The sequence below is a fragment of the Colletotrichum karsti genome (genome assembly GCF_011947395.1).
Source record: "Colletotrichum karsti strain CkLH20 chromosome Unknown Scaffold4, whole genome shotgun sequence".
Taxonomy (NCBI): domain Eukaryota; kingdom Fungi; phylum Ascomycota; class Sordariomycetes; order Glomerellales; family Glomerellaceae; genus Colletotrichum; species Colletotrichum karsti.
In genome coordinates this window covers 980,791-994,083 of record NW_024065904.1, presented here as the reverse complement: position 1 = coordinate 994,083, position 13,293 = coordinate 980,791, and the positions used below count along the sequence as shown (strand labels likewise).

The 13,293-nt window shown below is 56.3% G+C and overlaps 2 protein-coding genes across 2 annotated transcripts; one reads left to right on the top strand and one right to left on the bottom strand.

Moving 5' to 3' along the window:
- Positions 1–174: 174 nt before the first annotated feature.
- CkaCkLH20_01826 (nuclear pore complex subunit Nup85) lies at positions 175–3,538 on the bottom strand (the record flags this gene model as incomplete). Its single annotated transcript, XM_038884545.1, has 2 exons — positions 175–1,086; positions 1,139–3,538. The coding sequence occupies 2 exons, from the start codon at positions 3,536–3,538 to the stop codon at positions 175–177; spliced, it is 3,312 nt and encodes a 1,103-aa protein (XP_038750245.1).
- Positions 3,539–4,901: 1,363 nt separating this feature from the next.
- Positions 4,902–6,840, top strand: CkaCkLH20_01825 (uncharacterized protein; the record flags this gene model as incomplete). The annotated part of the gene is made up of 4 exons (XM_038884544.1): positions 4,902–4,943; positions 5,504–5,633; positions 5,784–6,560; positions 6,623–6,840. The coding sequence occupies 4 exons, from the start codon at positions 4,902–4,904 to the stop codon at positions 6,838–6,840; spliced, it is 1,167 nt and encodes a 388-aa protein (XP_038750244.1).
- Positions 6,841–13,293: the final 6,453 nt, after the last annotated feature.

Here is a 13,293-nt window from a genome sequence, read left to right as displayed (position 1 = left end):
TCTCATTTGATGACATAAAAGTAAAACCAACATCAACGCGGCTTCTGTGAAGCCAAGGTATTATACATCTGAACTTCTTTTGTATGCCCGCGCCTACGTAGAACTCCGTCCCTTCCCGTCCTTCGCCGCACCGTCGCGCTTGCGCTTGACACCCGCGACACGTCCAATGCGATCCTAGTACAAGGGCGTGCTGTCGGCATCGGCCAGCCACGACGTCGCCAGGTCCCTCGACAGACCCAGTCGCAACACCCGCAGCACGTCCTCGGCCGACGCGCCCGCCGTGAGGCCCGTCCTCCAGTCCCAGCCGCGCTTGGTGTTGGCGCGGGAGAGGCCGCCGCTGCTACCGCTGATGGAGCGGTTCAGTTGACTTGCGAGCATCGAGCTGCCACTGAGCATGTAACTTCCTCCGAGGGAGCCGGTGCTCTTACGCATCAGGTCTGCGGGCGTGGAACCCTTCAGGCCATGCGCAGAAGCCAGGACAAGCTTGAAGAACTCGTCGGCGGCATTGAAGATTGTTGAGTTGACAGTTTGGATATCTTCGACAGCCTTGAGCATAACGTCCATCTGGTCGAGATTGATAACAGAGGGGTTCTGGTTGACGAAGGGAAGAGCTTCGCCGAGAAGCGCAAGAATGAAGTCCTCGCTTACGACGGCGTCGCGTGTCTCATCGTACAAACCACCGCGGATATTGTCGTCGGAGCTGGCGATAACGGCAACCAAGGCAGACGCCGCCTGCTTTCGGAGAGACGCCGACTTGTGCGGGGACATGTCCGCCAGCCCATCGGTGTCTCGAATTTCGTAGTACTTTCGGAGGGTTGCATATCCACTCAGCATCCGGCCGAGCAGCTGCGCCGCTTCGAGATCCTGCTTGGCATATTTCTCTAGCGTCTGACTGCGTTCGTTGAGAAGCTTGTAAAGGTGGTCGTCCAGCTCATTGGGATGCGGGTAGACGGTGGAGTGAAGGAGGGAGTATGACATGAGAAGGTTGAGCACTTCGCGGACCTTGCCTGGTCGATGAGCCAGAGCGTAGTACCACAAAGCCTCGCCGTATCTGTGCGAGCCTTCCGCGAGGATCTCTGCGTAGGTCTGCGAATAGTTAGTACACTTGCAACATCATGGACAGTTTATCGTGCCATACCTCTGCTGTTTGCTCGGCGTAGTTGATCATGCCGAGGTCGTTCAGAATCCTCCAGACCTTCTCCACCATGTCGCCCGAGTCTGCTTCGAGTTGTTGGAGAATATCACCAAGCAACTCTCCGACCATCTCCTCAGACTTTGCTGCCGAATCCATACGACCCAGCACCTGAATTGCCATTTCCCATCCAGTTCGGTTGTCGGCCAGGACATCGATGCCGGCCAACTCTCGTGCGTAGTGCGTCAGTGTCGTGTCCTTGATACCCTCGACCTCGTCTGCGCCTTGTGGGCTCACTCCCAAAATGTCCAAGTCCTCCATATCCAAGCTTTCCATCATGATCAGGTTAGGCGGCTCCGGCTTGGGAAGCCATTGGCCAAGCGACGCAAGTTCTGCCACGGTCGAAGCAATGGGCAGAGACCACCCTCGAAGGATGCCGATCACCGCGGCGAAATTCGACTCGAACGCGGAAGCAATGGCAACTTCGACAGGGTTCATGGCGTTGAAGTGGAAGTCCGACTCAATCGCAGTGTGGAAAGCCAGGGAGAGGCGCTCGAAGTACGTGTCCGGGCCAGAAGAAACGGCCGGCAGACGAAGAGCTTGCGAACGGGACATGCGCAAGGATTTCTGTTGACCGCGTCCCTCTTCCCACCAGCCGAAGAGACCTACGGTGGCCTCGCACCAGTCTTGTGCCGTCTCGAGGATAGCATCGGGGGTTCCCAGGATAATTTGGTAGATGGTTTGGAGGTGTTCGTAGATATCCCAGGGGACCTGTCCCTCGGCCTTGCGGGCGAGGCGAGCCAAGGACGGCTGGCCGTATAATCCGTCGTCACTATCACCATAAAGACCCTTGTCCTTGCCTTCCGCGAATCGCTGCAGCCTATCCAATGAGCCCTTGGCCTGGATACGATACAGCGTCCAGTCGCTGCTGAAAATGTCCCAGTTTCTCTTATTAGCAGGGCAGATATCGAGCGCCTCGCATGTGATGCCAACAGCACGCTGCAGATTCTCCAGAGTCTTGCCAGCGTATGCCACTTCTGCGCGGGTCCCTTTTCTGACCGATTCCCAACCGGCGTTTCTCAGCAACTGGGATGCGAGGTGAATCTTGCCCCGAATAAGTGCGCTCCGTATTGTTGGCCAGAAGAGGCTGTGGCTAGCAGGACTGGGCTTATGGCGCATCACACGGTCGAACTGATCAGGATACAGGTTGTGGTTGTCCTCGATCCAGTTGAAGAGGACCTCGGGCAGAGGAGGTGCCTTAGCCTGGCCAGGCCCATCAGCAAAGCGGGTGTGGTGCATCTGAAGTACCAGCCTGGCGACGTAGGCAGCTTTGACAAAAGGCTCAACGTTGGGACCAGGCCCGATCTCAGCTACATGCTCTCCTTCGGGCGTCGGCAGAGTCTCGGCGAAGTTGTCCCACAACTCAGTCAGCGGCTGGACAATTGTCGCCAAAGAACCGTCGAGCCTTCCGGGGTCGTCCAGTGCGCCAATTCCCTCGTCGTACAGCTCGTTCACCAAGTCCTCCGTCTGCAACACAACCCCTGGGGACTCGGTGATCGTAGTCATGCCCATTTGAGTGTACAGATCTTTGGCAATCGCTGCGTACTTGAAGTCCTTCCGTCTCGACGTCGAAGACCGTCGCATGGATGAGGCGCGGAAAATGTCCTCGGCTTCTCTGCGCATACGCTCCGTAGCCGCCGGTGTGTTCAAGAGGAGGAGGTCTGAGTCGTTAGCGCCATTGAGGCCATCGCGGTCGTCGTCCGAGTAGACGGGCTCATCGTCTTGGCGCGTGCTGTGGCGCATGTTGAGAAACATATCGTCGTCGTCGTCGATCAGCTCCTCATCCTCGGCCTCTCCATCGGCGTCCTCGTCGTCCAGGTCGGCCTCGAGATACCGCTCCATCTCGGCGTTGACAGCCTCACGCTCATCATACTCCTCTTCCTCCGCTTCCTCTTCGTCCTCCGAGTCGTCGGGTATCATGTACCGCCCGGTGCGGTTATCGTAGGTGACCTTGTTTTCCGTAGCGCCATATTCTTTGCTCAATCCCGAGGGCTGTCTGACGTGTTTCGCGTTTTGATGGACTGACCGGCCTAGGGGCCCCTGGGAGGGCTGCTGGGAACTGGCGTCGCTTCGTGCAAAGAGGTTCCTGGCAGGGCCGGTCGTACTTGCTCCTCCGAAGTTGAATGGCTTCTGATTAGTGCCGTCGCCCAGCAATGAGCTTCCGAGGTAGGATGCAGACGGTGCGCCGGCGGGTGTGAACGAGGCCTGGGACGACGGAGGCGGGCCGGCAGGGGTCGTCGAAGGGTTATCGCCGAAGGGGTACGCTGATCCCTTGTTCGGGGTCTGGCCAGGAGTCGACGGCGGCGAGCTGCTCCAATCGTCGGTGAAGCTGAATTTGTTTGCCATCGCGACTTCGTCGGGCGACCTCAGGTCACCCAGTTGGGTATCGTCGTCGCAGCGGTGTGTGGAGAAATAAAAATTCAGCGAGTCGAGAGCAACAGTGATAATTTGTATCGCGTTCACCGGGTGAGGCAAGTTCGTTCGTGATTGATTGAGCGCAAGATCAGGGCGGATCAGCAAGCCGGGTAGCAAGCTGTGGTGGTGTTTGGGTGGACGCGCTTGCTGGATAAATTTTGGAGGTTCGCGATGCTCGCCTGGTCAACGCGGAGGAAGCCGCTCATTGGCTCCACTCCGGCCGGCCACCTTTTTTCTTGCAAGGAGCTGTCAGCTTGAGGTTGGCGCTAGGGACGCTAAGAAAGAGCTCCTTGGCGCCAAAGTGTGGCACATTTCATGGCTGGTGCATCCCCGGACCTGCAACAAAGACCTGGCCTGACTGCAAGGTTCCGACACCTTCAACAACAGAAATCTCAATCAGTTCGGGGTTGTATTTTTGGAGGCTTCGGCAAAGCAGAGTTCAGACGCTCCTCCGCACTTATGCAACTGTTGATGACATGGTGATGGCTGCATCACCCACACAATGGTTTGCGGGGTAACATGGCATGATGTTGTCTTCCGATTTTGATTTATTGCAGAGTACTTCAGTATTTGATTCTTATTATCTAACGTGATCAATCATTTCTGTCGGGTTGAAATATCGGTATCCGGACAAGTATCCCGTCTTATCGTTTCCCACGGTCTTTTCAATTCTAGCCTCCAGCGACCGCCGGCCGGCTTCGGCTTCGGGTGGCCGTCCGATTGCGATGAGATAGGATAGAGCTGCCAAAGGAGGCAGGATACGGCAGCGAGTTGGAGAGCTGGAACAATCCGATCGAAAGGCAGACCAGACCAGGCCCGGACATATGTCGGATTCTCAGTCTCAGCGGCTGTGCTCCGTGACTCTTCCCAACCCCGAGACGAAAAACGCTGCTGGCGAAATTCTCCAGCTCCTAGTCCTTCCCGCTTGGCGAAACGGAAGGGCATCGCGAGTCGCAGCCTTGGCCCGCGACAATCGCCGACGGACCATGCCTGAAAGAGGTCGTAAATAGCACGTCAAAGGCCTATCCCCGACGGCTTAAACTTTTGGACGCCCCTCTTTGGCTGACCGTCATGCAATGAGAAGTGCCCGGGACAGTGGAGGGGTTGCCCGGCTAGCAGCCCGGTTGGCCTCGTTTTCTCTCCCGTCTCTCTCTCTGGGCTCTCTCTCCGTTTGCCCAGAACGCTGACGGACGAGTCACGGAGGGTTTTTCGCTTCCGCTAGCTGAGAAGCTACTGATACCTTACGTGATTATGGCGGGATACGGGAAGCTGTTCTGTCCAATGACGTACCTCAATGTCCTCACGTCAACCGCCCAAGAGTCTTCGCTGGCGTCAGGTCTGTTTTACCCTCCACTCCGGAGACGCAATACAGCAGCCGTGAGGCGATGATGAAGTTCGAAATTCCCCGCTTTTCAAACTGTGCCTCCAGAATGTGCTGTGTACGTAGGTATTACACGTAGTGCGTGCTTCTTGTGTGAAAGTATCCCCCTCCCCGAACCTCCGAGCTCCCGTTCTCTTTCCCCTCCTTAGAAGCGCAGAGCGGGGTGGGGTTTGGAGATCCAGTCCCCAGTCCCAGCACCCAAAAAGCGGCAGTTCTACCCATTCTGCATCTCGAGATCCGATCTTCAATAAATACCTGACCCTGCCCGGTAAAGCAAGGCTTAGTGCGTGATTCCTTTTCCATCAAGGTTCTCATCGACCCTCACCTTCATCAAATAAAACATCTTGCATCATGTCTGCCACTGCAGGAAAGGTATGTTTCCCAACCCTCATCTTCCCTGCCCTTCCGATTGCGGGGTAGCTCGACTCGACTGCGACTCGACTCTCCTCTCGCCCAGAACTGCCAATGAGCCTTGAACCGAGCACTCCGCTGATCCAATGACCCCCGAGTAATAGACCATCACTTGCAAGGCCGCCGTCGCCTGGGAGGCGGGCAAGCCCTTGAGCATCGAGGACGTCGAAGTCGCCCCGCCCAAGGCCCACGAGGTCCGAATCGAAATCTACTACACCGGTGTCTGCCACACAGGTTAGTCGAGAATACCCCTATATCGAATACCCCTATATCTCCCCTCTCTCATCATCAAACCACTCTCGGAATACCTTCCGAGGGCTCTGTCCAGAGCTCCGGCGTAGCATCCGAGAAACCATCACAGAACACAGACTGACTGTCGTCAAGACGCCTACACCCTCTCCGGTAAGGACCCCGAGGGCGCCTTCCCCATCGTCCTCGGCCACGAGGGCGCCGGCATCGTCGAGTCCGTCGGCGAGGGCGTCACCAACGTGAAGCCCGGCGACCACGTCGTCGCCCTCTACACCCCCGAGTGCCAGGAGTGCAAGTTCTGCAAGTCGGGCAAGACCAACCTCTGCGGCAAGATCCGCGCGACCCAGGGCAAGGGCGTCATGCCCGACGGCACCTCGCGCTTCAAGTGCAAGGGCAAGGACCTCCTCCACTTCATGGGCACCTCCACCTTCTCCCAGTACACCGTCGTCGCCGACATCTCCGTCGTCGCCGTCCAGCAGGACGCCCCCATGGACCGCACCTGCCTGCTCGGCTGCGGCATCACCACCGGCTACGGCGCCGCCCGCATCACCGCCAACGTCCAGGAGGGCGACAACGTCGCCGTCTTCGGCGCCGGCTGCGTCGGCCTCTCCGTCGTCCAGGGCGCCGTCGTCAACAAGGCCGGCAAGATCATCGTCGTCGACGTCAACCCCAGCAAGGAGGAGTGGTCCAAGAAGTTCGGCGCCACCCACTTCGTCAACCCCACCGAGCTCAAGGACGGCCAGACCATCGTCGACAAGCTCGTCGAGATGACCGACGGCGGCTGCGACTTCACCTTCGACTGCACCGGCAACGTCAGCGTCATGCGTGCCGCCCTCGAGGCCTGCCACAAGGGTTGGGGACAGAGCATCATCATCGGTGTCGCCGCCGCCGGCCAGGAGATTTCCACCAGACGTAAGCATTCCCCCTAAAGCCTCAACCTCATGTACATCCATACACTAACACACTCTAACCAGCATTCCAACTCGTCACCGGCCGCGTCTGGAAGGGCTGCGCCTTCGGCGGCGTCAAGGGCCGCTCCCAGCTGCCCGGCCTCGTGACGGACTACATCAAGGGTGACCTCAAGGTGGACGAGTTCATCACCCACCGCAAGACCCTCGGCGAGATGAACTCGGCCTTCGACACCATGAAGCAGGGCGACTGCATCAGAGCCGTGGTCGACATGCGCAAGTAAGCAACGGCTCTGGTTGCACGCTCTCGTGTGTTTTCGAATAAAGTAAAAAAGCAAAAAATACTGATAGCTTAATGTCAAAAAAAAGTGAAAACGATATCAAGTCTTTTGCGAAACTGTGAAGCCAGATGACCGGACGGGGCGATACGCTGTGGAGGCGACGACGACGATCCGACGATGACGAGCGACGACGACGACGCTGTCCTACCACTACCGATCGACCCGTCCCTACTACGCATAAAAGTACCGCAGCGGTGTTCGATAGCAATACAACGACGTGTTATGAAAGAGGGAAAAAAAACCATCATCGGGATCAGCGTGTTCTTGTGAGCCATGACGTCCTGCGGCTGATGGGCGGCCCCATGGATCGGGACGCAGTCCAGACCGCCGCCGTCCGACGCCGGATTCGGCGGCTCGAAGATCATCCACTTCCGGCGGCGCGCCGCTCCGATGGACGCCCCCAGTTGTTCCCAGCCCAGCCCGCCGGTCCAGGTCCTCCGCAGTGTGTCACACCAACCTGCATGATTCCCCCGGGCGCGCTCCTCCTCCTCCTCCACCATTTACTTTCTTTTCTCGGCTGCAAGTTCCCTGCCCAGTGGGATCTCAGCCTCTGCCGGATGTGGACATGTTCCCCATGCAACTCACGATGCCGAACTATTGAAATGTTGTTGCCTCTAGTGACCTTTTGCCTGATGATGGGTGAGATTTTGGATGAGATGAGCAGCGCCCCATTCCTTTAAAACCGTCCATCCATCCAGCAAGCAAGCTTGTCTTGGATCAACGAGGTGGCGATGTGGCAGCGTGCTTTCTATATCTAGATGCGCCGAGCATAGATAACCCCCAGGATCGGCACTGTCAGATTGACTTCGGCTCGACGATAACCAACATCGGATCATCCTTCATCTAAGAAACAGCACACAAACATAGCCCAGCCTGACGGGATGCCCATCATCCGTGGCTGCGCCGCTGCAAAGCGAAGGACGCGTCCGCACGATGCTGCCACTTCCGACTTCTGATTGAATATAGACAATCAATCTCAATAGGCCACTTGACCAACCAGGCGTCGGAGGTTTCTGTCTTTGTCTTTTCCCGCAGGATGCCTGAGACATTATGCATCTCCTCAATCCCCCAGTCCGTTTGTAAGTGCTCCCGCAGGGATACCAATAAACAAAATAGCTGGACCCAGACGAAAAAGAAGAAGAAAAAAAGCAAGAGGATATGTCACTGTCCATTCTCCATTGTTCCTCCGGGGTTGGGGTCGGGAATGGAATTGGCTGCGGGAATCGCTTGTCCGAATAATACCTGGCGACTTACACGCTTTTAACCATGTCTCGGAGGTCAGCGGATAGCTGCGACTTCCCGTGCCATGGCCCGCGGCCTACCTAGCGTGGCCCGTTTGTACGGAACAATGCGAGCGGCATGCGAGACAGCGGTGCATCCCAAATACGCAGTAATAGGGAGCGATTGTCTATTTTCAGGGCTTGCGGTCAGAAAATAAGAGTAAGCGGAAAAGACTGCCTGCCGCCTGGGGCTGGGATTGGGAATCAGATGATGACCTGTCAAGGGTTCTTGGGGGGCTTGGGGGAAATGGAACGAACGGCCGCGCCTTTTTCGCTTCTGATTTCCGCATCTCGGCTCGGTCAACTCACCGCAACAGCGTCCGATTGTTGGTTTTAATTTTGGGGCATAGTTGACTGAGAGTCGTGACCGGGGTTGCGTTTGTAGGGATTCCCCCTCCCCATCAGAAATCAGGATTGAAGGGAAGGGCCGCATTGAGTGGCTAATTTGGATAGGCAATCAAGGCTAGACTCGCAATTTCGAATGCGTTGTGTCGATTGTTGATTGTTGTTGGGGAACCGTTCAATATGCGTAAATCTAGATTGCTGTAAATAAACATGTAAACATCCGGTCTTAGAAAGAGGATTCTTATTTTAGAGGTGAGATTGCCTCATATTGAAGGATCTCGCGGGGAATCGACCAGGACGGCATCTGGTGTTTCAGTCGCAGATCTTGGGACAACTAGACGGTGCGGAGGAATCGAGCCACATCGTCGTGAAGAGTCATTGAATTGCCAACGCATCTTCAACCCAGGCCTCGAGTTGACGAGTGGTTCGAAATGTCGATCAGCGGCTGGGCTGAGAAGGATTGGACGGCCTTTCTCGGGCGTGTCGAAAGGTCGAATGCAATGCGGCCTTGGGCCTACAAACGCCCAGCGAGTCGGCGAATACTATTCGGCGCCGCCAGCGAGCCCCGTTGTTGGTCTCGTGAACGACTTCACATCACCCTTGCTCATCTACCCCTCAAGGATGATAAGATAAGACGGGCGGGCCATGCCACGTTCGACAAGAGCGCTATTAGCAGTAGCGTCAATAGCGACACCAGGATCGCGAGGCCGGAGGACCTGTTCGTATTGAGTTATTCGTCCCGTCGTTTGTGCTGGGAATTCGAAAGAAATGGCCATAGATACCCTGCAACGGCGACAATGATACGACGTGGTCTAAGAGTACGAATTTGGACGACGTTCACAGCATCGGCCTGTTGTCCACGGATATACACCAGCCGTGTGGTGTCCCTTGCTTGCTTGCTGCATCTCCTCCGGTTGGATGCATCGTCGAGGCTCTCCCCAGCAAGTTTGGTGTTGGCCAATGGCGCCACTCCCAAGCAACTGGACGAATGGGCTGCACCAGGTCATATCCAATTCGGTAGGAGGTCGGGTTGTACGGCGCTAGGCTGGGCGGCACTGCTTTTCACGAGTTGTAGCTGGTTTGGTGTCGCATCTGCCAGTCGACCTCGTTTTCTATCCGTCAGAAGTCAACTTCTGGTTTGGTCAGATCAGACCAGTGAGATGTACACGCCTGGTACCATGAGGCGCAGGTTCAGATATTCCTCTGGTTTCCGGAGCCGAGCCTGGGACGGATGTAGGACAGACTAGCAGGCCATGAGTTAGTTAGCACACAGACTATGTCAACGCCCTGCGGCGCTGCATCGCTCGGTCAAGCGGTGTCTCCCTCTCATCCGCAATTTCGATCTTGTAGTGACGGTTGTCGCAGATTCACATGGCGAGTACGGGATAGATGTTGTCGCGGATTTATCCAATGGGCTTCTCAGTGCTGGCATCTCTCTGGTGCGGAAAATAAGAGTTGGCCATGCGGTGGCCCTTGCGTGCGGAAGCCCCGAGATGGCTGCTTGAGTCTTGTGAAGACGAGGTTGTTCCCTGACGTTGATCCGAGCCATGACTTCGGGCCGGTAAGGGTTGGGAGGCTTCTTGCACGCAACTTTACCTTTTTCTTGACTTTCAGTCAGCCTCTGTTTGCACGTCATCACAGCTGCCGTTGAGGGTGTAAAGAGCGGATGAGACGAGAGAGGCGTGGGTGGCAGTGTAGTGGGTGCCGGGGATGATGGTTCATCGCAGCATTTGAGGCTTGATATAGGAGGTGCTAGGTCGATGGACTAATATGTGGGGGAGGACGTTGGGCGTAGATGGAAGCGCAAGACGAGAACGAAGACGGCGCAGGAGGCGACGACGGCGAACTGCGGGAGGGGAATGGGAATGGCGACTGTCGAATTCGAAGAGACCAAGGCTCAAGCGCTGACACGCAAGTCAGTCGTCCATCCATCGCCAACCATTTCAGTAGTGGGTTACGAACGGAGGGCAAGTCGGGGCAGAATGGGCTGGGATGATTGCTGTAGGTTGTGATGCAGGAGCCATGATCCATGGGGCCATGCGATGGTATTGCCAATGCCATGCGGCGCCTTGTCATTGCAGAGGGGCCATGTTGGCTTGAGCTGATACGCGGAGATAGATAGCATCGAGGTGAAGGTAGCGAGCGGTTCTTTGAGAGCTGGCGTCGATAAGTCATGGCCTCCGCATCGTCGGCATATGGTCCGAAGGGATTCTTGCCGTGAGTCCAGTGTCGGTGGCATGTTCGGGAGATGGCGGCCGGGACTCGCGCGTTTGGAACATTGTAGGATGCATCTTGATGAATCAGGTCGAGGTGTTTGTGATTAATGCAGCTGTTGATGGGAAAGGCAAGAATTGCAGAGGATGTAGAAGAAGGTACCTTACTGACTGAGGTGTGTACTTGCCTGCATTAGAGGGGTTTCCTTTGCTGCAAACCTGCACCTGCCGTACATTTCGATTTTTTGCCTCTGCTCTTGCTCTTGCTGTTGATGGAAGGTGCTCCACGTGTCTCTTGTCCTGCCGTCTTGAACTTCGGCTCCTGTTTGCCCGTTCCAAAAGCCATCTACTCTATACCAGAAAAAGTGCATTAACAAGAGTTGATCATCTGCATCTGCAACTCTACTGCATCGTCCAACTATTTTGCGTTGTCACTTTCGATGTTGCCTTTTCCTGACTCGTACGGATACCGGGGATTTCATCCAAGCACGCACCCCAGCAGCGGTCTCTTAAAAGTCACCTCATCTCGCCAACCCCAAACCATCGCTGACGTATTATCCTACAGATACCTCGCGGCTACAACTTACAAGCACGCACACATACTTCAGTACGTCTGCTGATCCGAAATCACCATCATAGTACGTCCACAGATGAATCAACCGCCCTCCGGCCTCCCGAAAGCACGGTGTCTGTCTCTCTTTGACGATGACTTGCCAGCGATCATACGCTGCTCCGTTGCAGATCCGGCGGCAGTGATCCATCGATCCGGGACAAGAATCAGAAACACACCAAGAAATGCCCCCCGATAGCCTCGTTGGTTACTGAAGCACGCCGTAATCCAGCGGCGCAGGTCCAGCTCAGTCCAGTCCAGTCTATCCCGACGACAATTCACCGCTTTCGGAGCCTCACAACACGGTGTCATCGGCATTGCCTAGACGCCCATTTGACGCAACGCAACGCAGGCCAGTACTTGGTACGGATACAAGGTACTGCTGGGTGGCTTTGAACCTCGGGACTGCAGAGCGCCCAATGTCTCGTCTCGCCCTGCCCTGCCCTGGACCCCGACCTTGTCCACCTGGTCCCCATCCATCCTCCATTCGCAGACTCCATCAGCGTTGCCTCGCCCCATCCGATCACCCAGGCCAGTGACTTCAGCGGTACGGAGGCTGCTTGGCTGCGTCAACACGGCTGACTTACGCACTCGAGTTGCTGCCTTTTCCCATCGCAGCAAGGAAACATCGTCCACTGTTCCGCCTGCACAAAGGACCACCTCAGACAATTTGTTTCGGCCCAGGTAGAGGCACCCCAGCGACCCTGATTTTCCTTTCTTCAACTGCTGACCTCATACCCACAGTCCAGACCACAATACCTGCATTTCCTTTCCCGTTATCCGTCTCTCATTTGGTGACGGTCTGGCCAAACCGCTAAGTATCTACCACTCCGTCACGAACATTCGCCAGTTGCCTCCCCGATTCTTCCATTGGGTTCTGCATGCCAAAACGGAAACGGCCTTCTTAGCACGACGTACGGATAGCATGGATTACATAGTAGGCACCGTGGACAGCAGCGAGTGGTCTGGCCGTGCATTGCAGCGCCGCGCAGCGCAGCACGCAGCACAGCGTGCATCGGAGCCGTCACTTTACCGCGTTCACAGTAGCAAGGTTGACTTCTGACCTGACTGATGAACGGTAGCGACGGGAAGAGGAGGACTGGGTGTGGTCTACCCGTACTGCAGTAATGAGATGCTGACGCTGTGGTCACGCCTCCCGTCCGGGATGACTGACCACCCGCAAGTTGTGAGGGAAGTGCTTGAGTGCTTGGCCTCTCCGTTTAATCAATCCTGCATTGGCGCCGCCGATGGGGAGCCAAAGTGCCCTGCATGAGCACATGAGTGTTGGCCATTGCCGTTTGAAGAGGGTCGTCGAACGCTGCAAATAGCCAACATGGAACCCCAACACACCCGCGATCCATCAATCCGCATCCACTATCGGTACAGACGGGTACCTGCTAGTCCAAGGTGAGCGAGCACGCAGCACTGGGACACTGGACCTGGACGTGGGACGTGGGAGTGAAGCTGCGAGGCAGAGTCTCACACGCCCCTCCACCCCGGAAGCTCCACCAGCCACCTTGTCCCCTGCTCCACGCCGGTGTTCCTTGTCTTGTTGTCTTGTCATTCATTGTGAGCGCTTCTCCCGCCTTCGACCTGGGCCTGGCTTGCCTGGACCTGGACCCGGCTCTGCTTATTAGATCATCATTGACCGACTGACACAATTCGCCTCAGCCGACTTCTCCTACCCTTATTACTCACCTTCATTTCCACTTCACCCTGATTTAATAGTTCCCTCCTCACCTCCCGTCCTTCTTCAACACTTCCCCTCTCACGCCTATCTGCCTCGCCGCTTCCTCGTCCTCGTCTGATAACGAGCCTACGTCGTCAACGTCAAGAAACCTCGACGCAACACCTTACCGCCTCGCCCATAACAGCGTCGCATTGCTCGTCTGACCACGAACACCTGACAACAACCTCCACGTCACCAACACCACCACAACCACCCAAC